Source organism: Myxocyprinus asiaticus, chromosome 4 (assembly GCF_019703515.2).
Source record: "Myxocyprinus asiaticus isolate MX2 ecotype Aquarium Trade chromosome 4, UBuf_Myxa_2, whole genome shotgun sequence".
NCBI classification, from domain to species: Eukaryota; Metazoa; Chordata; class Actinopteri; order Cypriniformes; family Catostomidae; genus Myxocyprinus; species Myxocyprinus asiaticus.
Genome location: NC_059347.1, coordinates 57,592,308 through 57,619,880, shown reverse-complemented (window position 1 = coordinate 57,619,880; position 27,573 = coordinate 57,592,308). Strand labels below are relative to the sequence as shown.

The window sequence follows — 27,573 nt, the reverse complement described above, 5'->3', positions numbered from 1 at the left end:
TGACACCTCTAGAGGTTCTGTACACAAATATCACGGGCTACTTCAATTTTTTCCACGAGATGTAACCATTCTCTCACATCGGACCTAGTGAACATTTTCTCCAGATATCGCCCTGATAGTCTGAATTAGCACGTAAGCTATCTCCTTCATTCTGTCTATAAGATTTAACTGACGATCTGAACATAAATTGTGGTGAAAAAGTCGACCTCCGGTAGCTGTGACAGAAACGCTCTGTACTATTAATTACACAACGATTACGTGTCATAAAATCAACTTAGCAACCGGATTTTCTCGTTATGCCACCGAAACGACATTATATCGAACAACATCTTCAAATCGATATACATTTAAATAGTAACTTCAGGTAATAGAACTTTTTAAATTCTTTAGGGGTTGATTTAATGTAACATTCATAAAGTTGTTTAACCCGATGAATGAATCAAATTTTATTCCAAGTTAGAAATCATTAAAATGATTACCATGTACCTTTTTATTAATCATTTTTATGAGTTATTTTATTAATCAAAAGTCAAAACAATTATTAGTGAGTACATTTTTAGTATCTCAGTCATTTTTATAATTAATAACTACGGGTCAAATTTGATTAATTGATCAGGTAATAAAATAACTTTCTTTGAAAATGTATTATACATTTTGTACTTGTTAAATAATGCTTATTTTAACTGTATTATTAAGTAGAATGTTTTAATTGTTTAAATTCTTATATATTTTTAATTTGTTGTATTTTACGAAACCTAGCAAGAGCATTTTCATGTCAAATCTCATCCCAGAAACAAAATAAAGAAAATAAAATAAAGCATATTTTTTAAAATATTTTTTTAAAGCATACACTTTTGCTTTGTGATATTATTTCCATGACAATTACAATTATTTTTTTTTATCTTATTCTCATTGCTGTTATATGAAATATATATATATATATATATAGTAAAATATTTATATATTATATATTTTTTATAGAAAACTTATTGAAAAGTAATATTTCTGGATGCATGGTAATGAGAACGGGGGGTGGTACTTAATTATTATAAAAGTAATGTCACAATTCTAAAATAAATTGGTCCTAAAAATAGGCTTAACTTTCATTATGAAAAAAATATTTAGTTATGTTATTTATTATTTTAGGGTGAAAGTTGATCTAGACATTCAGACCCAGTGATATTTATTTATAAATATTATATATTTATACATTATTATTATTTTATTATTTTTTGATTCAATGAGAGACTACCAATCCTGCTATAAAGGCTCATAGGAGCTTGTAATATTAAAATTTGACATACAGTACTGTGCAAAAGTTTTAGGCACTTGTGAAAAATGTTGCATAGTGAGGATGTCTTCAAAAATAATGACATAAATAGTTTTAATTTATCAATTAACATCATACAAAGTCCAGTAAACATGAAAAAAGCTAAATCAATAGTTGGTGAGACCAACCAAAAACAGTCCCAATTCTCCTAGGTACACCTGGACACAGTTTTTCTTGGTTGTTGGCAGATAGGATGTTTCAAGCTTCTTGGAGAATTCTCCACTGTTCTTCTATCTATTTAGGCTGTCTCAATTGCTTCTGTCTTTTTATGTAATCCCAGACTGACACAATGTTCAGTGGGGGGCTTTTTGGGGACCATGCCATCTGGGCTCCCTGTTCTTCTATTCTAATCTTTTCTATTTGCAAAAGTAATGTTTGGGAGTCTAAAATGTATATTTCCTATTGACACACTAAAGCTGAAGATATAAATAACAATCTTAAGACAAAAGCTTTTGTGAAACATCTTAAGTGCCTAAAACGTTTGTGCAGTACTGTACATTTATAAATCCTGACGTCATTTTTTATGCACACAGCTCTTGCCTTGATGGCGTGTTTTGTGCCAGTCTGACTGATCTAGAACAAAAGAGAGAGCGGTCAGGATGAGCGGCGTGGCGCTCGCGCTGGAGGTGGTGGTGGTATTCTTCCTCGCACTCTTCCTCCTGCATCGCTATGGAGATTTCCGCAAACAGCAGCGGATGGTTCTGTTCGCCACCCTCCTTGCCTGGTTCCTGTGCTTCCTCATTGTCTTCATCCTTCCGCTGGACGTCAGTACGGTGAGACACTGCAGTTACAGGTGGTGTGGGTGCAAGGTTACGAGGGTAGATCCATGAACTTGTGCCTTAATCTACTTTGTCAGTTTAACTTTTATGGGTGCTGTAGCTTAGTGGTTAAAGATCTGGGCTGGTATTAGAAAGGTTGCAGGTTCGAATCCCATAAACTCACCAAAAACCATTGTGCCCCTGAGCAAGACACTTTAACCTCAAGTTAATCCATAGTTAATATGTAATAAGTGTGCTGTCACTATAAATAAGTGTGTGTTTAATGCAGGTTCCCATCTTGGAAAACCTAGAAATACCAGGGAATCAGGCCTGGAAAAGCCATTGAAATTATTCACCCCAAAATTTTATTTCTTTCATAATTTACTCATCCTCATGTTCTTCCAAATCCACATGACTTACTTTCTTCTGTGAAACACAAAAGGAGAAGCCAAATGTTAGCCTCAGTCACTATTCACTTTCATTGCATCTGGCATATTATGAAAGTGAATGGTGACTGAGGCTGGAAGACATGGCAGAAAGAAAGTACGGGTTTGGAAGGCGAGTAAACGATGACAGAATTTTCATTTCTGGGTGAACTGACTCTTTAAGGCATTTAAGGCATGCTTGCTCATACAGAGTGACTTTAGTTTCATGTGTGTGACTGCCATGAACAGATGCCAAGCATGCAATTCTCTGTACAAATACTAATTATTACTACCTGTTGTAAACCGGTGTCATGGCCTCTCGATCAAGCCACTGTTCTCTTATTCTCAACTCCTGAGATGTGTTTCTTTCTCTTTTTTTTTTTTGCCTCTGCAGACCATTTATAACCAGTGTAAGATTGATAATCAAGTCCACCTGGTGGCAAGCAACACTTTCAACCTTGATAATACATCCAACACCTTGGTATCTCCAACACAAAGGTAAAGAGATTTTATATTTTGCTAAGTAAAGTACTGTTGTATAAACAGTTCTAGGTCTTCGATGTTTCATTTACACAGTCTTATCCAGTTATACATTAACTTTTCAACTTTACCTCACCACTTCTGATTATAGGGTACCGAAGACTTGTCACAAGCCTTGGAGTTACATCCCAGATGGAATTCTCCCAGTGTTCTGGAGGGTGGTGTACTGGACATCACAGTTTCTAACATGGTGTAACAGAAATTCAGTCACTGTGCTGCTGCTTTTTTTTTTTTTCACAGTATAAAGTCACTACTGAATCAGGAAGTGATACTAGCATTAGGGGATAATAGGATAATTCACCCAAAAATGAACATTCTGTCATCAATTTTACTCAACCTCATGTCATTCTCAATTAATTTATTTCTTGCGTGAGACACAAAATTTGAATTTCTGAGGAATGCCTTTCCTTATAATCAAAGTGAATGGGTACTGGGGCTGTCAAACTCTAAAATAACAAAAAAAGAAACACCATAAAATTATCATAAAAGTCCTCATACGACTCATAGGCTATATTTCTATATTCCGAAATTTAAGCTGTTATTCACTGATAATCTGACACAACATACTTAAATCCTCACGCAAAGCTATCTTGTGGCTTTAGAAGACTTAAGCAAACAAGTCATATGGGCCACTTTTATAGTATTTCCTTTGCCATTTTGGAGAATGACAGCCTCAGTCCCCTTTCTCTTTTTTTATATTGAGAGTTGCCAAAAATGAATCTTTCGGGTTCCACTGAAAGTCAGGTTTGAAACAACATGTAATTGTTTTTTTGAGTGAGCTATTACTTTAAATCATTCCTCTGGTTTCTATTGTAACATTTATAGTTTGCGTCCCCCAGATTACACATGTAACCATAGATATATTTTACTATGATCATAATATAAATGGTTTGTAAATGTTTTAACATCTGTTATTGTTTTGTTTCCGTGGGTAGGCTCTTGATTCCCTTCATGCAGTCATACGCACGTTCAGGTGGTTTCTCCATCTCGGGGAAGATAAAAACAGCCCTGATTGAAAACGCCATTTATTATGGCACATACCTGCTTATCTTCTGCTCTCTGCTCATCTACGTCGCCGTCAGTCCGCAGTGGCACCTCTCCTGGTCTGTTTCCCAGCCTCTTCTCTCCCTATCAACCAATCAAAACACTCCAAGCACATTTAATTTGTAGACCAATGGCTTTTCTCATTACCCTCCCCTATCTATTTTAACCAAACGTGTTTTAGGTATGACTTGCGAACGATTGGCATTACCGCAGCCAATACCTGGGGGCTGTTCCTACTGGTGCTTTTGCTAGGATACGGCCTGGTGGAAATCCCACGCTCTTATTGGAGGGCATCGTGCCACGGGCAACTGCTGGCGAAGACATATTTTAAAGCAGCAAAACTGATGACGGAGAAAGCCGATGCAGAGGAAAACCTGGAGGATGTCATTGAGGTGAGAACTGGTCAGATTATGAGGTTTTTAGAGCACTTACTTTAAAGGGATAGTCAACCCAAAAATGAAAATTCTCACATTTACTCACCCTCATGCCATCCCAAATGTGTATGACTTTTTCTTCTGCAGAACACAAACAAAGATTTTCTACAAGAATATCTCAGCTCTGTAGGTCCATTAAATGCAAGTGAATGGTGACCAGAATTCACAGGGTCCAAAAAGCACGTAAAGGCAGCAGAAAAGCAATCCATAAGACTCCAGTGGTTAAATCCATGTCTTCTGAAGCGATATGATAGTTGTGGGTGAGAAACAGATCAATATTTTAAGTCCTTTTTTATTGTATGTCTACACTTTCACATTCAGCCACCTACTGGTTGTGGTGGAGATTTATAGTAAAAAAAAAAAAAAGACTTAAATATTCATCTGTTTGTCTCACACACACCCATCATATCGATTCTGAACACATGGATTTAACCACTGAATTTGTATGGATTACTTTTTTGCAGCCTATGTGCTTTTTGGACCTTCTGAGTTCTGGTCACCATTCACTTGCATTGTGAGGACCAACAGAGCTGAAATATTCTTCTTAGGGTACGTTTACACGACAACGATGCACTAAAAACGGAAAAGTTTTTCCTTTGCGTTTTTGAAAAGTTTTGCGTACAGACGACAATGTTGTCAAAACGATCCCCGTTCACACGGATCCGCGAAAACGACTAAAAACGCTGTATTATGCATGCCAGGCCAGTAGTTGGCGATGTCACTTTGTAAAGAAACACCACGCGCCTGCACACATAATCATTCTTCCACAGAGCGGTGAATACAAACAATGAAGATGGCGATCGCTTGTCGTAGTAGTGATGCAGTAAATCTACACTTTGCTGGAGAAGCGTCAATAAACTCAAAATTTTGTGTAGCACAAACACAGTCCTGTAGTCCGCCATTGTAGTTTTGAATGTCTTGTGCGTTGTTTTGAAGTACTCACGCATGCCTATAGACTGAACACGTAATACGCGTGCGCATGACGTCATCGTTTTCACAAACGGAATAAGTTTTTGTATGTTTACATGGAGACGATAATGGCATCGTTTTCAAAAACTTGCACTTTGAAACCCATTTTCAAAAGTTTGCGTTTTCAGGCCCCAAAACGCCGTTGTTGTGTAAACGAACAGCCAAAACGCATAAAAAGTTTTCAGTTTTTAGTTGAAAATGTTGTCGTGTAAACGGCCCCTTAAAATCTTCATTTGTGTACTGGAGAAAAAAGAAAGTCATATACATCTGGGATGACATGAGGGTGAGTAAATGGTGAGAGAATTTTCATTTTTGGGTGAACTATCCCTTTAAAAATAGAAGTATATAAAAGTTATATAAATGTTGTAAAAGGAATACTTTATCCGAAAATGAATATTCTGTCATCATTTATTTGCCCTCATGTTGTTCCAAACCCGTATGAGGAACACAGAAGGAGAAAAAAATTTCAAAAAATTTCATTAGGACTGTGAAGTTCCAAAAAGGACAAAAAAAGCCATAATAGGATTTTCTTAAGCCATAATAGGATAGCTTTGTGTGAGAGCCAGACCTAAATTTATGTCGTTATCCGCTGAGAATATTCCCTCTGCCATCAAATCTCATATGCATATGCACATTTTTAAACATGGCGAGTCAAGATGCGTTGCCGCTGGTTTGACGTCAGTGACTCCAAGCACCATTCGTTCTGTCATATGTCATAACTGACATATTCAGGTTTCATGGCCAATATCTAGAGAGCAGGGTGGCTGATGGCCAGTTAAATTTATATTTTTTATTTATATTTTAATGATAGGACTTTAGATCTTCTAAAAATTACTTAGATATTATTTTGCACAATATGTACTCAAATTTCCATTAAAAAATAGATAAAACAAAAAACGTTGCAAAGAGATTGTCGGTAGATTTTGGAACTGACGCAAAAGGGAACTTACTCTATAAACTGGCCAAGCAGGCACGGTTGATGCCAATAATCTCAAAATGGCAAAATATCAGTGAAAAAGATATATTGATCAATCACCACTCTAAATTTGTTTTTATATTTAGCCTGCATGCTTTATCGTAACAAAAATTAAAGGATACTTCTCTTTTACAGGAAGTCAGAACAATTAATGAGACTATCAAATACAACCATCCTCTGAGAAAATGCATTGATACGATTCTGAGAAAGGTAAGTTTGGTTTGTTGTATTCACCGTTATTGTGCATTTGTAAAATATATATGATAAAGTAGATACAATATCGAAAATATTCTGTAGCATTAATACCTGTGTGTCATTTTCAGTGTCCTTTTGAGTACCAGGAAAAGTTGGGCAGGAACATGGATGATTATGAGGACTTTGATGACAAGGGAAACCCTTATCCTAGTAAAAAGAGTTTAGTCAAACTGCATAAACGGGTAAACTTCTATCACATTAATTAGGGCTGTCAATTCAACATTTTAATTTCATGAACAAATATACACAATTAACTAGAGGTTGAATGATAGTAGATTTAGCTGATACCGATAACTAATGTAGTGGAAAAGGCAGATAACGGATTAATCGTGCAATTTTTTAAAAAATCGATTTATAGAAAGTGACTTTTTTTTTTTTTTTTAAAGTCTTTTCTTACTATGACAGGCACAGACATAGAGGCTGCAAGAATCTAAAATGAATAAAATCCCAGATGCAGTTTATTGTTCAACCAAAATCCCAATAAAAACCAGACAAAAAGGCAGTGGTGGCTCAGCGGTTAAGGCTCTGGGTTACTGATCAGAAGGTCAGGGGTTTAAGCCCCAGCACCGCCAAGATGCCACTGTTGGGCCCTTGAGCAAGGCCCTTGACCCAATCTGCTCTAGGGGCGCCGTATCATGGCTGACCCTGCACTCTGACCCCAGCTTAGCTGGGATATGTGAAAAAAAAAAAGAATTTCACTGAATATGTGCAAATGTATAATGTGTGATTAATAAATACAATTATAATTATAATTATAATTAAAAATAAGCTTTGGTGCAGAATTTGGTGCTTTTAACTGTAAACAAGCCCAAAACACACATTCTTATTTTGAAATTACAGAGACTTGGCTCCATTACAATGCTCTCTATATATATTTATATACCTGTATATACAGTATATATATATATATATATATATATATATATATATATATATATATATATATTATTATTATTATTTTTTTATCCCCTTTTTCTCCCCAATTTGGAATGCCTAATTCCCACTACTTAGTAGGTCCTCATGGTGGCACGTTTACCTCAATCCGGGTGGCGGAGGATTGTCAATCCACACATTTATCACGTGGCTCTCTGTGCATGACACCGCGGAGACTCACAGCATGTGGAGGCTCATGCTATTCTCCACGATCCACGCACAACTTACCACACACCCCATTGTGAGCGAGAACCACTAATCGCGACCACGAGGAGTTTACTCCATGTGACTCTACCCTCCCTAGCAACCGGGCTAATTTGGTTGCTTAGGAGACCTGGCTGGAGTCACTCAGCACACCCTGGGTTCGAACTTAAGACTCCAGGGGTGGTAGTCAGCGTCAATATTCGCTGAGCTACCCAGGCCCCCACAATGCTCTATATTTAAGTATTTAACAAATTAAGCTTTTTATAGCCTACATGTTCACCATATAAAGGGTTTTGCATATATACTGTTTTTACCAGATGAGGTTTAATGAGGAATAAGGTTTTTTATTATTATTCACAAGATATGAAGTTGGAGATAGGATGTACATGTATGTGCTAACGAGGCACATTTATACAGTATATAGTCTTATTTTTCTTTGCATGCTCTTGCTTAAATTTAGAACACATGATTGTCCAATTATAATAAAATATGCTTTGAAGTGAGGATAAAAATATGGATGAATATTGTCAATAATGAAAGACTTGATTGTTTTAATTTTACTTTTAGACGCTGCTGTTATACTGTAGAACCGAGCCGTTCTAACTGTAGAATCCTCTGGCACCGGCCACCGAGGAATATGGAGGAATAATCACAATTATTTTAAAAAGCTATCGGCATAGATTTTTGCCAGTAACCGATACTTCCAAAAAGCAACTATCGGCACCGATTAATCTGTAAAACCGATATATCGGTCTACCTCTGCAATTAACCATACCCCCTCGCCCACATGGAAATTTTGTAATAAGGGATCCTCCTACCATCGAAGCATGAAGCATCACCTAAATAACCCATCTCTTCAGTGCTTTAATTTGCCACATAATGAAATGTCTTTGAATTATCATCTTAGGCTTTTCTCTGCAAATGATGAGATATGCACTTAATTGGGATTAATTTGATTAGTTTATCAGAAGGTTATTTAATTATTTAAAAAAAAATAGATTAAAAATCCTAATATTAAATATACTGGAGATAGACTTTCTTATTTAGGTCAATACATGTTTTTGTATTATCCATTTGATATCTCTCCTCAGGTGATCTATGCTGTCCAGAGGCATAACCGCACACAGGTGCAATGGCAGATTCTATTGGACGAGGCTTTTCACTTAGAGGATGTGGCCAAAAATGAGACAAGCTCCACTCACCAGTTCATTCGCAGCTTCCCCTCTGCCGAGCCACCTGGATGGAACAGCAAGTACCTGTACACTCCCACTGTGGGTGAGTATACCTGTGAATACCTCCACAAAACTATTGTCAACAACAATACCTTTCTGTTCTTACTACAATAACCCCTTTATTCACACCTATTGAGAGTACATAGAACCTGTAATCCCTCTACAGAGTAAAGGCCCATTCACAGTGAGCACATTTTTTTTACTGCAAATTTTACAGAGAAAGACTTTAAATTGAAATAATGCATTCTATGGACCTATTCACACTGGAGGGCTAATATTTGTTTAGCAGTGACGCAAGTTTTATTTTTTTCACTACAAAGAATTTTTTTACAACAGATTTTTCTCTTGTTTTCCAGTAAAAATCTAAACATCCATAAAACAAGATATATTAAATTAAGTGTTGTTTTCAGAGGAATATAACAAGATTTAGTTAGGTTTATGCTTAAAGGAAGCTTATTGGGCAGCATTTGTGGCATAGTAAAATTTATTACGACTCGTCCCTCCTTTTCTTTAAAAAAAGAAAAGATCTGGGTTACAGTGAGGCACTTACAATTAGGGATGCTCCGATTGATTGGCCACCGATCAGTATCGGATGATATTTACATTATATGACTCAATCGGTGATCGGTAATTTGGCCGATGGCATAAACCGATCACTCATGTCGCAAAAGACGCGCAGCTCCTTTAAGACTTGAGCAGCACTGTCATGGCATCACAAAGTGAGGGGAATACTAACATAGTGTTGTAAGACAACAAACTTGATTCAACAGTTAAGAACGATGCAGCGGCCTGGGTAGCTCAGTGAGTATTGATGCTGTCTACCACCCCTGGAGTCACGAGTTCGAATTCAGTGTGTGCTGAGTGACTCCAGCCAGGTCTCCTAAGCAACCAAATTGGCCCAGTTGCAAGGGAGGGTAGAGTCACATGGGGTAACCTACACGTGGTTGCGATTAGTGGCTCTCGCTCTCAATGGGGCGCATGGTAAGTTGTGCGTGGAACGCGGAGAGTAGCATGAGCCTCCATGTGCGGCGTCTCCGTGGTGTCTTGCACAGCGAGCCACGTGATAAGATGCTCGGATTGACCGTCTTTGAAGTGGAGGCAACTGAGACTTGTCCTCTGCCACCTGGATTGAGGTGAGTCACTATGCCACCACGAGGACCTGCTAAGTAGTGGAAATTGGGCATTCCAAATAAAAATTTTTTTTAAAAAAAAGCACGATGCAGTGGGAGAGGTTTGGCGAATATGAAAAATTTGAGTACTGTACTGTTAATGTGGCGTTTCACACACAACAAGGCAAAGGGAAAACAGCGCGAGCTGTGAAACAGTCCTTATTATCGTTCATGGTGGCAGCTTCTCAGTCTCCGACGGGGCATAGGCATCTCAGTAAAGCTAGTTACAAGATATGGTGTAATTTAGACATCACTATTAAATATTTCCCGATTAAACGGCATTGACAATAGTAGCACCTGTAGAGTCCAGAAACATGCGCTCTTTCTCCACTTTCCTTTCATTTCTTGCCCTCATGAGAGAGAGCGCGCGTTCCCCCATTAAAGTTCAAGCAGCAACAAGTGAAAAATGAACTATTAATACAATCATCCAACTAAATGAAAAGGCAGGGAAGAAATCTATAAATATAATAATTCTTTAGACAATAATAAGATACCATAATATAGTGTATTTAAATATAAATAAATTCCCTAGAAATAAAATAGGGAATAATAATGTTAAATAATGACAATGAATCAATAACCAATAATGTCACATTGTTTAATTTCATGTTTGGGTTTTCAGATTGTCTTCATTTTTTTTACAGGGCAATCTATCTTAATATAGAGAATATTTTGTTTGCCGATACTTGTTTTAAAGTCTTTTTTTTTTTTTTTTTCTCCCCAATTTGGAATGCCCAATTCCCAATGCGCTCTAAGTCCTCGTGGTGGCGTAGTGACTCACCTCAATCCGGGTGGTGGAGGACGAATCTCAGTTGCCTCCACGTCTGAGACGTTAATCCGCACATCTTATCTCGTGGCTTGTTGAGCGCGTTACCGCGGAGACCTAGTGCGTGTGGAGGCTTCACTCTATTCTCCGCGGTATCCACGCACAACTTACCACGCGCCCCACTTAGAGCGAGAACCACATTATAGCGACCACGAGGAGGCTACCCCATGTGACACTGCCCTCCCTAGCAACCGGGCCGATTTGGTTGCTTAGGAGTCCTGGCTGGAGTCACTCAGCACGGGTGGTAGTCAGCGTCAATACTCTCTGAGCTACCAAGGCCCCCGTTTTAAAATCTTATTTAAAAAAAAAAGCTTTTTTTAATGAGCCTTTTAAACTTTTTAAACTTTTTTTTGTTAGCAAAAACAATGCAGATATTCCTGAAAAGAGGAAAATGCAGTTAAAAGTGACAGTTTGCAGAAAGCTTATATATAGCCAGTTATGAATGAGATACTGATAAAAGGTGAAATGATCGGGATCGGCCGATCAGGTGACAAGAAGATCGGTGATTGGTATCAACTGTAAAAATCCGGGTCGGAGCATCCCTACTTACAATGGAAGTGAATGGGGCCAAACCATAAATGTTAAAATACTCACTATTTCAAAAGTATAGCCACAAGACGTAAACAGTATATGTGTGAACATGATTTTAGTGCGATAAAATCACTTACTAATCTTTTCTGTGTAAAGTTATAGCCATGACGATGTAATGTCAACAAATCCTAAAATGACTGCAAAAATGACAATTTAAACAAATTTACAGCTCAAATAATACATGAGTTTAACAGAAGAATTCATGTGCTTTTAATTTTTATAAAATAATAAGCTTCAAATTTCTGCCTTTAAAACCTCCAAAAATTGGCCCCATTGACTTCCATTGTAAGTGCCTCACTGTAACCTCCATTATTGGGATTTGTTTTGTAAAGAAAAGGAGAGACGAGTCAAAATTAATTTCACAAATGCTGTCAATTGAGCTTAACTTGTATTGAACCTGAAATTTTGGTTCAAAATACATTTAAAATTATTTAAATGTATTTTTCTTATGCCATTGGCAGATAGTTTTTCCTTGTTTTCTAACATAAAACTTTCTGGAGTTTGTTACATTTCTCTAAAAAAAATACATCTCATCATGTCATTTTGCTTCTCGGGTAAATGTATCTTGTTTTAAGGATGTTTCTGTACTATTTTTGTCATGTTTTACAGTAGTAAGAACATAATTTTTGCAGTGTTCAGGTATTGCACCAGGTGTGTGTTTGATCACCTTAAAAGTGTTTGCTCACTTTGACACAACCTTCTACAGTGTTTTGTTCATCAGCAGCTTTCTTTCATAAGATTGCTATTATTATAAAACCAGACCGTTCCTGACAAAATGCAAATCTTTCTTAACCTATATATTTAGCAAGATATTGCCACATCCTTTGTTTTCTTATCAAATGTCAGGCAACTTTGACAAAACACTCTATTGTGTATAGTTTCTATAGATGTTTGGTTTATTTCAGCACACGTATGATAACCTACCCATGACGTTAAAGAACAAAGTCACACATTGAATGAGTGTGTGTAGAAAAAAGAGAAATATTCAGCTAGATTTTTCATTTTTTCTGCAGAACAAACTCAGCAGTATTCTTTTGTATAGGTGTTTCACTCATGACTGTATCTCTCTGTGTCCTGTAGAGTGGTATTGGGAGTGTGTGTTCCGCCGCTGGTGTTATCGTGTACTGGCTGTGGTTCTGTGTGTGTTCTCTGCTGCAGTGGTCTGGTCTGAGTGCACTTTCTTCAGCACACAGCCCGTTCTGTCACTCTTTGCCGTCTTCATCCAGCTCGCAGAGAGAGACTACAACTACGTTTATATAGAGGTGGGAGACTATTGCATAAGCACAATTAAACATACACTTATCGGTCATCCAGCGGACAGGAGCGCTCTGAACATGGACTGTCATTCTTACTGGTTGTGTTTGAGGCAGTACAGCCTTGCTTTTGGAACGGTTCACAGACTCAGAAGCTGGGTAGCCTTAAAGACCCGAGTACATTTCTTGATGAGCGCAGTTTTCTTTAAGTTGGATTTTGCCATTTTGTTCCATTATTGGAGCGGTAAGTAAAGAGCGAGATAGGAAATGAAAGGAGTGAAGAGGGGTACGGGATTGGGAAAGGACCACGAGCTTTGAGTCAAAGTTGCGACTGCACCATATGTCTGAGCACTGTCCTGTTTTGACATATTTTCCTGATGTTTGGGTTGGACAAATGAAAAAAATAAAAAATAAATAAATAAAAATTGCCAATAGGCTTTAGTTTCGTCACAGCCATGAACCATGTGGTACCTGCTGGTCTGTTGCAGATAGGAATGTCCCGATACCGGTTCTGGAATCGGCATTGGGTCCAATAATGTGCTCATTTACTTGTAAAAATGCTCCGACACCAAAACCTGATACCATCTGACATACGACTGTCATTGCGTAAACATACAGCACACAAATTAAAGTCTTCATTAGATCATTTGTATTTATTTTTTTGTTGAAAATGAAAGTTGTTTTATTTATTTAGACACCATTTTATTGATAAAATTGAAATAATAATTTATTTCAATTTTTTTAACATGGACTGAGCATGGACTGAAAAAAATAATTTATTAACAAAATTGAAATAAACTGTTGAATATGCAATTCAGAAAAAATAAGACAGAAAACATGGAATTTCTAAAAGGTAAAATAAAATGGAATTTGGGAAAAAATGACCCTACTTGTTAATTTGCAGAGATGCTTTTTATTCATGAAAAACCCTGCCTTTTACATCCTTATTGATAGACAACTTTTACATATTGATTATTCTTTTTTATTTCTGTAACATTTGTGATTTTTGACCATTTATGACAATACAAGAGCTAAAATTGCTTTACTCTCTCTCTCTCTCTCTCTCTCTCTATATATATATATTACACACACAGTTGATAAAACCAATAATCTCAGTAGGTCAGTTCTCTTGGTTGTTTTATTTAGTGATTATTTATATATACACTCTTTTTCTCTCAAATTTGTTTGTGATGTTTGATAATTTTGCAATAGCTAAAAATGACTTTTTTGATGAGGTATTTTGAGTAACAGATGCTGAAACCAAATAAACCAGTGTCCTCAGATCATCAGTCTCACAATATTGTATTTGAAATCAGCAACATAAAAAAGAAAAATGGCATCAGTTAGTACCAAAAAGGAAGTATCGGTACTCCTCCAAAAAATGGTATTGGGACGTTCATAGTTGCAGGTGGAGGGACGTTCTCATTCTAGGGAGCATTTGATTGGACAAAAAACTTTGTAGCACAGCATGAGTCATCAATGTTTTTGGCCTGTTTTCCTGGGAAAGAAGGATTGTAAATATGTACTATGTGTTCTGAAAGCGAATTTTGTCAATGATTATGAGTACACTAGCATATGATGACTTCAGAGCCAACACATGTGGTCTAAATTTTCATGGGGTCTTTACGGTGTGTTCACACTGACAGCGGTTAAATTGTTTTACAGTCCATGTTCAAGCACCTTTCTCCTTTCTGCTAATTAGTTTTGTAAAAAAAATCTGTATTTCTATAATTTTTTATTTTCCTTTGTCCACTAGATGGCGTGTTTTGTCACCATATTCTTCCTGTGCTACTGCGTGTACTCCACTGTGTTCCGTATCCGAGTCTTTAACTATTACTATCTGGCTCCTCACCATCAGACGGACGCCTACAGTCTGCAGTTCAGCGGCATGTACGAAACATCATATGTCTGTAGAAACAAAAATCTCCAGGTTGTTTTGCTGTATCACTGTTATGTTTTGTTTTAATTCTGTTTCTTCTGTAGGTTATTTTGTCGTTTGACGCCTCCGCTGTGTCTGAATTTTCTGGGAGTGATTCACATGGATTCCACCATCTCACACCAGCAGAGACAGCAGACAGCGTACACTTCAGTGAGTCACACACCTACCGATAAAAATGGAGTACATGGGTACCCTCACATACACTATATTGCCAAAAGTATTCGGTCACCCATCCAAATAATTGAATTCAGGTGTTCCAATCACTTCCATGGCCACAGGTGTATAAAATGAAGCACCTAGGCATGCAGACTGCTTCTACAAACATTTGTGAAAGAATGGGCCGCTCTCAGGAGCTCAGTGAATTCCAGCATGGTACTGTGATAGGATGCCACCTGTGCAACAAGTCCAGTCGTGAAAATTCCTCGCTACTAAAGATTCCACAGGCAACTGTCAGTGGTATTATAACAAAGTGGAAGCAATTGGGAATGACAGCAACTCAGCCACGAAGTGGTAGGCCACGTAAAATGACAGAGCGGGGTCAGCGGATGCTGAGGCGCATAGTGCGCAGAGGTTGCCAACTTTCTGCAGAGTCAATCGCTACAGACCTCCAAAGTTCATGTGGCCTTCAGATTAGCTCAAGAACAGTGCGTAGAGAGCTTCATGGAATGGGTTTCCATGGCCGAGCAGCTGCATCCAAGCCTTACATCACCAAGTGCAATGCAAAGCGTCGGATGCAGTGGTGTAAAGCACGCCGCCACTGGACTCTAGAGCAGTGGAGACGCGTTCTCTGGAGTGACAAATCACGCTTGTCCATCTGGCAGTCTGATGGACGAGTCTGGGTTTGGCGGTTGCCAGGAGAACGGTACTTGTCTGACTGCATTGTGCCAACTGTGAAGTTTGGTGGAGGGGGGATTATGGTGTGGGGTTGTTTTTCAGGAGCTGGGCTTGGCCCCTTAGTTCCAGTGAAAGGAACTCTGAATGCTTCAGCATACCAAGAGATTTTGGACAATTCCATGCTCCCAACTTTGTGGGAACAGTTTGGGGATGGCCCCTTCCTGTTCCAACATGACTGCGCACCAGTGCACAAAGCAAGGTCCATAAAGACATGGATGAGCGAGTTTGGTGTGGAAGAACTTGACTGGCCTGCACAGAGTCCTGACCTCAACCCGATAGAGCACCTTTGGGATGAATTAGAGCGAAGACTGCGAGCCAGGCCTTCTCGTCCAACATCAGTGTCTGACCTCACAAATGCGCTTCTGGAAGAATGGTCAAAAATTCCCATAAACACACTCCTAAACCTTGTGGAAAGCCTTCCCAGAAGAGTTGAAGCTGTTATAGCTGCAAAGGATGGGCCGACGTCATATTAAACCCTATAGATTAAGAATGGGATGTCACTTAAGTTCATATGCGTCTAAAGGCAGATGAGCGAATACTTTTGGCAATATAGTGTATATACAGCCTTTTCTTAAATATATATGAAATTGTTTTAAAGGGTGTCAATCAGAGGAACCATAATTGAATTTGTTTATCTTTACTTAAACACTATCAGGGGTGTAAAAAGTACTCAGAAATTATACTGAAGTGAAAGTATGGATACTGAGTGAAAATTTTACTCAAAAGTCCAAGTATCTAGTCAAAAACATACTTGAGTGAAAGTAAAAAGTATTCCCATTAAATTGCACTTAAGCATTAAAAAAGTAACTTTTTACTAACTAGCATGAAATCAAGAGAGGAGGTTGTTTGAGAGGATGTTGTTAAATTCGATTGGTTTGTTAAGTCACCTTTTTAAGTCTCTGACATTCTGGTCAAAGAATCATGTTACAATAACAACATTTTTGCTAAATTATTTTTATGTGGCCTGTTGTACATAACACGATAATTTCCTGGTGGAAAGAACACTAAATGTGCTAAAACAACAATGACTTTTAACCCCTTTCACTCAAATCACGAGTAAAATGGCAGATTATCAGTTCACTTACACTTACTTTTCACTCTGTTCCTCACACAATGCTATCTTATGACATATAAACACTTTTACTGTAGCACATGACTTAAAAGGTGACACATTTTAACATTTGCATTACATAATCCACTACATTTACAAGCTTGTTTAAATGTGATCAAATTGCACGGTAGCTCAACTGATAGAGTGTTTCATACACAATACAAAAGGAGCGGGGTAAAAGTCCTAAGGAGCATACGAGTCAACGTGTGTCAGCAGTGTCATAAAAGCACTACAAAATGGCGTGGATGCTTCAGAAATTGTTTTTCATCTCACATTTGCTTTTTATGACACTATCGGTTAGGTTTAGGTTTAAGGTAGGGAGATAGGTTTTGTTGATTTAAATCTCGATAGGACTGTTCTGTTCGGGAGAACATTTCACTCACTTTTAGCACCACACAGTGGACATTTCACTTAAGAACTGCCCTGAGATTTGTAATGAACCACATCATTTTATTTTGCAAAAATGTTGCCATAGTCACGCAATGGTCTTTGCATGGGAGAAGGCACTCAGGAATTACGATTTCAGAGCACTCAACCCCTTGAGACATAGAGAAAGATAAAAAATAATTAAAATGAAGCTTTGAAGAAAGTTGTTGTTGGTTTTGTGAATTGCTTTCTAAAGTTTTCTAATAAACCTTGCTGTTGAGCAGATGGATGAATTCAGTAAAATTTATAATCAATATTTACTCTGATTCCAAGGTGGCTTCAATCCAAAAATTATCTGAAAAAATTTAATGAGCACTTTTCAAGTTTAAATAAAATTGTAAGGAGTAAAAAGTACTATATTTTCTTTGGAAATGTAATTAAGTAAAAGTCATTTAAATTGCACTCGAGTAAAGTACAAATCTCAAAAAATAATACTTAAGTATAATTGTAACAGTTAAAGGTTGGGCAAGGAGGAGGCGGGAACCGGCTAAACAGTAAACAAAGTTTTAATGAGAAACTCTAAACAAACGTAAACAAACACAGACACATATGCAACGTGGCCCTGCGTCTCTCTCTCTTCCGAACCGGCGTCTCCGGCTGCCCTTTATCTCGCTCACCCGCTGATTCAGCGCTGGCCATGCTCCATCACGGCCCGGCCACGCCCTCCTCTTCGTCACACTCCTCCCTCACCCGATTCAGGCCAGGGCGACACTGGTCTGACTAACACCCCCCCCCACCATGTCTGGAGGGGAGACGCTGCCCTTCCAGCCGTTCTGTCAGCCGGTGGACCTGCGAAAGGGCGAGCGGAGACGCACAGAGAGAGAGAGAAGAACTTGCTCGCCGTCTCCCGGACACGCTGTCGCCCGGTCCTCAACTGCTCCTCCGCCCTCTGTTGGATGCCAGTTCGCTCCAGGCCCCTGGCGGACATAACCGCTCCTCCCCTTCTCGGCAGATGGCCGCTGTTCCTCCAGCTCTCGGCGGCCGGCAGCGACCCCTCCATCCCCAGGCAGACAGCCGTGGCTGCTCCCCTGGCGGATGTCAGTGGCAAGGACTCCGCAAAAGCGTATCCATCCTCCCTCCCGGGTTTCGGCACCACTGTAACAGTTAAAGATTGGGCAAGGAGGTATTGAACCCGGAATATTTCTTTAACTGGCCAAATAGACAGCAATGTAAGATCACCTCAACATTTGCAATCTGCTTAATTTTATATTGCCATCATCAATAAAGTATTAAATAAATCACACAGCCCTACTGATTGCTATGGCCCACATCACTCTATAACACTATGTAACACAATTTTTGTTCCTGGGTAGTAAGTATTATATCCTAATTGCTTATGCCTCAAAAGTGTAGAAAATGACTATTATTCCCCACAAACTTTACTTTTGTGACCAGGACAGTGATATTTTGAAATGTACTTATTTCCAATGAGAAAACGGGCGATTTTGTATCTTTTCGTTCACATAAAGTTTGAAAAAAACAACATATGAATCCAAATTAACATGTATTTATACTGAAGTAATACAAAAATGACTACAAAAGATTTAGAAGTGAGTAGTTTTTCCAGATTTACTATTATACTGTAAATCACTTTCACGAATCAGCCCCCAAATGTAGTCTCCCATCATGTTCTCATTATACTGTCCTTGGTAGCAGCGTTCAAAGTCCAGTATATCCTGATGGAAGTGCTCGCCTTGCTCCTCCGAGTACATTCCCATGTTCTCCTTGAATTTATCAAGATGAGCATCAAGGATATGGACTTTGAGGGACATCCTACAGCCCATTGTGCGGTAGTTCTTCACCAGAGTCTCAACCAGTTCCACATAGTTTTTGGCCTTGTGATTGCCCAGGAAGCCCCGAACCACTGCAACAAAGCTGTTCCAAGCCGCTTTCTCCTTACTAGTGAGCTTCTTGGAGTTCATTGCACTCCAGGATCTTCTTTAACTGTGGTCCGACGAAGACACCGGCTTTGACCATTGCCTCAGACAGCTTAGGGAAGAAGTCTTGAAGGTACTTGAAGGCTGCCAACTCCTTATCTAGAGCTCTGACAAATTGTTTCATAAGGCCCAATTTGATGTGCAGTGGTGGCATCAGCACCTTCCGGGGGTCCACCAGTGGCTCCCACTTGACATTGTTCCTCCCCACAGAGAACTCGGTCTGCTGTGTCCAGTCCCGCTTGAGGTAGTGCACCTTGGTGTCCCTGCTGTCCCAAAGGCAAAGATGAAACTTGGTAAAACCGCCTTGGAGACCCATCAGGAATGCCAATATTTTGAAGTCTCCTATGACCTCCCAGCCATACTCATCATACTTCAAGGCATCCAGCAAGGTCTTGATGCTGTTGTAATCCTCTTTGAGGTGCACCGAGTGAGCCAGGGGAAGAGACGGATACTTGTTACCATTACGGAGCAGCACGGCTTTGAGGCTCCTGGATGAGCTGTCAATGAAGAGGTGCCACTCGTTCTGGTTACAGGCGATTCTGATTGCCTCGAACAGACCGGTCACAATGTGGCAGAAGCAGAGCCCATCTTGATGGGTGAAGAAGCTGGAAAAAGGTTGGTGACGCTTCCTCTGATCTGCGACTTTAACACTTTCATCCAACAAGTTCCACTGTTTGAGCCTAGATGTCAAAAGATCGGCATTGGACTTGGTGAGACCAAGATCTCTAATCAAGTCGTTGAGGTCTCATGGTTGGGGTAGTATGGGTTTCTCTCCTCAGCTCCACCTCTGAAATCCCTCAAAGTCCATATCCTTGATGCTCATCTTGATAAATTCAAGGAGAACATGGGAGCGTACTCGGAGCAAGGCGAGCGCTTCCATCAGGATATACTGGACTTTGAACACCGCTACCAAGGACAGTATAACAAGAACATGATGGGAGACTACATTTGGGGACTCATTCGTGAAAGTGATTTACAGTATAATCATAAATCTGGAAAAACTACTCACTTCAAAAAATGTTGTAGTCATTTTTGTATAACTTTAGTATAAATACATGTTAATTTGGATTCATATGTTGTTTTTTTTCAGACTTTATGTGAACGAAAAGACACATTCGCCCGTTTTCTCATTGGAAATAGGTAAATTTAAAAATATCACTGTCCTGATTACAAAAGCAAAGTTCGTGGGGAATAATAGGCATTTTTGCACTTTTGAGGCATAAGCAATTAGGAAATAACACACTACCCAGGAACCAAAAAAATAAAAATAAAAAATAAATAGTTACAGTGTAATCTCTCTCTCTCTTACAAATGTAGATAATGGGATCCATGCAGGTGCTGTCTTTCATCGCTAATGGATTTTATATCTACTACCCCATGCTCATTGTTTTGCTCTGCATTGCAACTTACTTCAGGTAAGAAGTAACTCAAACATACAGTAGATTCTCCCTTATGTGGCTTTCAAATCTTCATAATACTGTGTGTTAGTAAGTGTTGATGTGGAAATGCTGTTGAACTCTTTGTTCTCCCTTGCACTTTTTAGTTTGGGTACACGCTGTCTGAATTTGCTGGGCTTTCAGCAGTTTATGGGGGAGAACGATCTGACCTCTGACCTTGTGGACGAGGGGAGAGAACTCATCTGTAGAGGTGCGATATAATCCCTCCTTTTGTTTCATTCAGCTGTTTAATTCTTAGAGTTATGATCTTCTTTTCTAAAGTATTTTATCCTGCCTTTTCTTCAGAGAGGAGGAAACGGCAGAGAACAGAAGATGGAGAGAGCAGGCGAAGAGTGAGTTTGTCTCCTTTCTGATTAAAATATCATGATGAGGATAGACTGCGGTCGGTGTGCTGATGATCATTAATTCCTTCCTGACTTCTCTGTCTGTCAGGAATGGAGGGAGCGCTATAGTGACCAGAGGGAGAGATACAGAGGGAGGAATAAAAGTGCATACTCAGAGCTGAAGGAGGCAGACAGTTCCAGCACAGACTCTGGCAAAGGTGAGGATGATTACTCATAATGGGTCTCATTCACTGTCCATTCAGAATAACAAACATTATGTACAGTATGCTGTGACTTGGGATCTGGGATGGGTTCTGCATTTAGGTGAATGCACAGGAGATTGACATGTTGTTTCCGAGAGTTCATGTACCTTGAAGTCGACCCCATTCAGCTGAATTATTCACAAGTGCCATCCTCCATCAGACATTTTAACATCTATTCAAGTGTGAATACCATTTAACTCAGGGGTGTCAATATATGGCCCGCAAAGGACTCCAGTCTGGCCCATGGGATGATTTGAGAAAAGACAAATACTTTATATCGGTATGATGTATTCTTTCTTTTCTTTTTTAGCTACAGGAGGGCAGATAAGCATTTTAATTTGCGATGTTGCATGGATGTTATAACTTGCATCATCGGTGGAAATTATTTTAATTACGCACGTGTGACGAGGAGGGAGCGTGGCTGGGCCGTGATGACGCACGCCTGCCGCTGAGTTGACTGATCAGCAGGAGAGAGAGATAAAAATGACTATTTTTACTAAGCGGGTTTGTAATTTAAAGAACAAACAGTTTCTTTGCATTAATGTTTGGTTTTAGGCTGTTTATTTAAGTTTAAAGCTCTTTTCCTGTCAGTATTGTTGCTTGATTCTTTACTACTAATTGATGTAACCTGTGCTTAATGAAATTAATAAATGCCACGTTCTCCCTTTTATATCAGCCCAGTAGTAATTAACCCTGTAAAGCAAACAATATGAAAGAATTGTCAGAAAATTCAAAAATATTTTACATTAAACTGTTTTTATACCATTAGACAAAATATAAAAAAAAAAAAAAAAATAGTGAGAGAATTGTTTTTACATGTATTTTTTTTTTATTTTTTATGTATCATATTTTGATACATTAGAGGTTTTTCCTCCATTTAGTTTCCCAGATGAGTGTTTCCCATTTGGTGTTTTTACAGCATGTCATATTTCAAATTTGTCATATTTGAAATCAGAGATACCTTTTTGCCCTCAAAAAACAAATAATAATTTTCTTAAAGATTTAACAACACATTTCTTTGAAATTATATCAAAGTTTACTATTTAGTCTTTCAAGATGAAAGAACAATAATGTTATAAATATAACATTTTGTAAAGTTTCTGTCAGATGTATAACAGAGTGCTAATGGCATATTTAACCCGTAAAGCCTAATGTATCAAATTTCAACATTGTGCTTTGACACAGCGTTAGGCTAGTCTTATAAAGCAAACGTTTACTGGTAATCAGACGGTTACTGGTTCAATCCCCACAGCCATCACCATTGTGTCCTTGAGCAAGGCACTTAACTCCAGGTTGCTCCAGGGGGACTGTCCCTGTAATAAGTCTACTGTAAGTCGCTTTGGATAAAAGCATCTGCCAAATGCATAAATGTAAATGGAAATGTAATGTTTAGTGCCGCCTCAACGTGGGTGGGATTATAGGTTGATCGTCATAGTTGCGCCGCCTCTACTGCCGTGACATCATCTTAAATGCGACACAAACATTACTGAGCATAAACAATAACACGACCGCTAGCTGTTAGCTACTAGCTCATTGTGCTGCATAAAGCAGTTGTTGCATGGTGATTTTACACAGTTGTAACAGTTAAATTGGCCTGGTTGTTTTAGAAGCAAGCTTTCCAGTAGCTGGTCAACTAAATAAAGTGAAGCTTTCAAGCAGAATATAGAGTTAACGTAACAAAACATACCATCCTCCATCGTGGACTCCAACAACGCCGTGGCCGAGTCCAGGGCACTCTCCCTCCCATTGCTTACCGGTCTATTGCCATAGATAGCGTCCATTTGGTCGAACCACTTCCACTTTCTTCTGTTTGAACCACTCCGGCTGTTGTGGACCTTGATGGTTCTGTAGTCACTTAAGTTATTTTTAACTTTTCCCTACACTGTTGGTAGGTCCGGTGGTAGCCGTGTGCGGCCAACAGCTGAGACACTTCCTGAAAGACTTTTTCGTTTTGCGTCGTTTCGTTCGTCGTTAACGAGAGAAACGTCTGCACCTCGTTTATTGACCACAGCGTGGTTTTGCGCACAGCCATTTCTTTTTACAATTCGAAAGTCGCGTGAACAAATGATACTGCTATCGCTGTTGCTAACTTTAAAACTAGCGGGTTGATGTCCCGTGATGCAAATCCAGTGACACTGCTAGTGACGATTCTCTCTGACCAATCAGTGATCTGCAGGGTTTTGACGTCACTTTTAGTATCGGCTCGGCTCGCTTGGAACCTCGACCGAGGTGGTACTAAAAAAAGTACCAGGTACTATCCACAGTGGAAAACCCCCAAAAAGCGAGCAGAGTCGAGTCGAGTTGTACCGTGCAGTGGAAAAGCCCCAATTGTGTATCGTATTTGAAATGCACGGCATTATAGTGTTAAAGCAGCATAGAGTTTATTCTGGTTCGCCAATATGCTTTGATCCACCGCTGAATCAACAACGTCACTGAAGAAATACAATTTTACCCAAAATTTATCTGAATTGAACGAGGCCATGAAATAACATCAAAACAGCACGCCTTTCTATTGCTTTGAGTTTTCTGGGTGCGCTCAACAACAAACACATCATGACTGGTGTAGTTTGATTCTTGAACAAATGACTCTTACGAGCTGGTACTTTCAATGAATTTGTCCAAACGACTTGCCAACTCACAAGTTATTGGTTTGAATTAGTCTGATGAATCCTTCACTGAATGAAGTCACAAACACAGCAGCTCGTAGGTTGCATTTTCACTCTAAAATTACATTTTTACTTCACTGTCAGTTTGGGATGGAGTGTATGGTTAATGAAATATACATTCCTGTTGACTGTATTATTTCTATGTATGATCATTTATCATTTACAACTAAAAAAAAATACAACTAAAAATCCGTATTTAATAACATTAGAACAGTGGGAAAACTAATTTTAAAATGGGCTGATATTTGCCTCCTGGAATTGATTTTCAGGTTTATTTTGTACATTTATGGGAGAATGTTTTTCTTAACGCATTGTGCCATCTATATATGCCAAATACTTCGATTAAACAACAGTGTCTGAATCATGTCTAAGTCGCACAAGTAGGAACACTTGTACAGAATTAGTGAATGAGACCCACTGGCACAAAAAAAAAAAAAAAAAAGTAACTGTTTACCTCCAGCATTACCTTTACTGAGAAGTACTCCTGCAAAATGCTTTGAGCAATGATCAAGTCATTATTAAGATGTGACAAAGAGTACTGTGTGTGCAGCTCAGTCTCGAAGAGATCATAGCGACAATGCTGAGTTACTACAGGATGTTGAACCACTGGACTTCAATGGGGATGAACCTCTGGAGACAGACAACAGGAGGTCGGTATCAAAGCTCACAAAATAATATTACATTTTTATTGGAAGTTTTGATTCTTCCAAGTTCGATGCCAGTTGCTTTCAAGCTGCTTTTCCTCCATCGGGCCGAGCGGTTCTGATCATGGTTCCAAAAGCATTTCAACTTGAAAATTGTTTGGTACAGTAAAATTACAAACCCGGCCTGGGTTAGCTAACCATACTAAGAACATAGAATCGTGCTGGTGGAACGGCTTTTGTGACATTGCGACTCACGATTGATCACTTGCTCAGTGAGTGCATTCTAATCCTGATTTCACAGCAGTACAGTGGAAAAAGAAACCGTAACCCAGCCCAGAACAGTACAGAAAAGCATGATTCAGCAGCGTTAACCGTTCGGGCCAGTGGTGGAAAAGCAGCTTCATTGTAGCCATGGTGTAACAGCATACTGTCACAAAGGCAGTGACTCCAGCCAGGTCTCCTAAGCAACCAAATTGGCCCGGTTACTAGGGAGGGTAGAGTCACATGGTGTAACCTCCTCGTGGTCGCTATAATGTGGTTCGCTCTCGTTGGGGCACATGGTGAGTTGGGCGTGGTTGCCGCGGTGGGTGGCGTGAAGCCTCCACACGCGCTATGTCTCCGTGGCAACGCGCTTAACAAGCCACGTGATAAGATGCGCGGGTTGACGGTCTCAGACGCGGAGGCAACTGGGATTTGTCCTCCGCCACCCTGACTGAGGCGATTCACTACGCGACCATGTGGACTTCAAAGCACACTGGGAATTGGGCATTCCTAATTGGGAGAAAAAATAAATAAATACAAGATACAAAATATCACAAAGGCAAAGAAAGACATATATAACTCACACAGCTCATTTCAGTCTTTAGAACTTGCAGCTTTTAATTTTCAAGGTTCATATTGTGATGTTTGCTCAGAATGTTAATGGATTTTTATGCCTCTCTGTAGGTACGCTGGAGGGCATTACCTCTCTACCTCTGCATCTCGAACCCGCATCTTTGATGATGTATGAGAACAAGGAAAACGAGGAACTGTTTGCACTTTTGAACTTTAAACTCTTCCTGAAGTGTCCAGTGAGGGACTGCAGCTAAAGGTTCTGTGTGTCTTTCTGTAATGTGTTTGCATTGTGTGAGTGTGCCGCCTTGATCCTTAAAGTGTTAGTTCATCCAAAAAATTGAAATTCTGTCATCCGTTTACTTACACTCATGTCATTGCAAACCCATATGACTGTATTAATGTCAGGCGGAATGTACATGCTGCTCTTTTTCATACAAAAAAAGTTGATGTGGAAGGACACTGTCAAGCTCCAGTAATGTAAAAAAAACAAAAAAAGCACCAGTTAGGACTTTCTCTCCACCATAGCTCTCAAATCTCATTCGAGTTCACATTTGGTGCCAGTTTTGATGTTGATGAGAGATGCACAATATTGTTGGTTCTCAAATGTCTCCTGACAGATCATGTTATGACCGGAGATTTGAGAGCTGTGGCAGAGGGGAAGATTTTCAGCGAATAATGAACTAAAATTTCTTTCTGTTCATCACATAAAGCTATCTTATTGCTCAGTGTCAGAAATTAACTTTTACATTAAGGGGCATATCATTTTCTAACCATTTTAAACTAACTGTGTCTCGTGCGTTTATGTACGAATTTGTCAATTTAAACGATAAATTATAACCTCTTACTCTAAGAACAACTCACATTTTATGCCATATTTATAACTAGGAATAAAATAAAGTATTAAGAACAATATTAGATGTTACAAATAAAAAATTCAAAATTTTTTTGGGCATTTTTGGTGGCATTTTTGCCCCAAGTCCCCCTGAATTTCTGGAAATTTCTGGAATGCTTCAGATAACTTGTAATATAGTGCACAAGTCATATTGACTACTTTTACGGCACCTTTTTTGAAACTTGACAGCCTGTGGTCACAATGCTTTCATTGTATTAAAAAGTGCAGCGTGAACATTCTTTCAAATTTTGCCTTCTGTGTTCCACAGAAGAAAGAAAGTCACTCAAGTTTGGAGTGGCATTAGGGTAAATAAGAGTAAATGATGACAATGTTTTTTTGGGTCAACTAATTCTTTAGACCTCTCATGGCCCCTTTATTTCCGGATGAAGCCAAAATATCAAACACTACATACCCAGACATAATAGTATCTTCAAGTATTTCGTATTTTGTAAGAGTGATTATTATTACAGGTTGTGGCTGAAAAGGGAAATATATAAGGGTTCCATTACTTTTGGAATTATCTTTTGAAAGTTTAAAAGTTTATATTTAGAGAATATAATTTAAGGGCCTGAATTAAGAAAGGGAATGCATAAGGTTCCAGTGGTGCCTGTACTACATTTCATACTCTGAACTGTTACCTGCTTTGACCTCTGACCTTTCCATCTCAGAATGATAACTTGTTTGACCAGTACATTATTTACAACAGTAAATTGTATATTTTATTTTATTATTTAGTGTTTAAAAGAATAGTTTACCCGAAATGAAAATTTTATCATCATATACTCAAGAGATGTTAGGCAGAATGTTTAGTCTATCACCATTCACAGATTCTAAAATTACCAAGGAAAATATTCAGAAAATGTCTAATTCTGGTTTAACCATTCATAAAAATAAAAAAAAAATGTTGTACTGTAAACATGGAGGAGTCTCTTATAGAGCATTATTTGATGATCAATGCATACAGTATAAATGTGATTTATGTTTGTTTTACTTTTTCATTTATGTTCTATTTATTTACAAATGTCTTTTCATGTCTGTTTCTTAAATAACTTCTCAGTGCTACTGAAGGATGTTGAAGGATGAATTATTTGGGGATGGCACACAAATCTTTATAGCAGCTATGTGTTAATTCCTCTCCAACTTTGTTTGTGTAATTGTTTGATTGGGTTTTCTGTAATACCTCAAATAAAAATACCTGAGATTTAAAAGCATTATTCTGCGAACTCTATTTAAGGACTACTAATTACT

At 38.7% G+C, this 27,573-nt stretch overlaps 1 protein-coding gene across 2 annotated transcripts; it reads left to right on the top strand.

The window, feature by feature from the left end:
• LOC127440010 (G-protein coupled receptor-associated protein LMBRD2B-like) lies at positions 1-27,530 on the top strand. 2 transcript variants are annotated; one of them, XM_051696372.1, is made up of 18 exons: positions 1-132; positions 1,864-2,103; positions 2,908-3,011; positions 3,145-3,243; positions 3,989-4,156; positions 4,279-4,489; positions 6,612-6,686; positions 6,800-6,913; positions 8,960-9,143; positions 12,767-12,948; positions 14,696-14,829; positions 14,923-15,028; positions 20,564-20,661; positions 20,790-20,893; positions 20,989-21,035; positions 21,136-21,244; positions 24,506-24,605; positions 25,545-27,530. In XM_051696372.1, exons 2-18 carry the CDS (start codon positions 1,930-1,932, stop codon positions 25,606-25,608), a joined length of 2,073 nt encoding a protein of 690 aa, XP_051552332.1. In that variant the 5' UTR covers positions 1-132; positions 1,864-1,929; the 3' UTR covers positions 25,609-27,530. The 2 variants fall into 2 exon arrangements, with proteins under 2 accessions (XP_051552332.1, XP_051552333.1); XM_051696373.1 differs by lacking the exon at positions 6,800-6,913.
• The last annotated feature ends 43 nt before the right edge of the window (positions 27,531-27,573 follow it).

Coding starts and splice junctions, on each gene's coding strand:
- LOC127440010 (XM_051696372.1), top strand. CDS start 1,930: ATGAGCGGCGTGGCGCTCGCGCTGGAGGTGGTGGTGGTATTCTTCCTC. Junction 3,012..3,144: donor TTGGTATCTCCAACACAAAG/GTAAAGAGATTT, acceptor TTCTGATTATAG/GGTACCGAAGACTTGTCACA. Junction 9,144..12,766: donor CCTGTACACTCCCACTGTGG/GTGAGTATACCT, acceptor TGTGTCCTGTAG/AGTGGTATTGGGAGTGTGTG.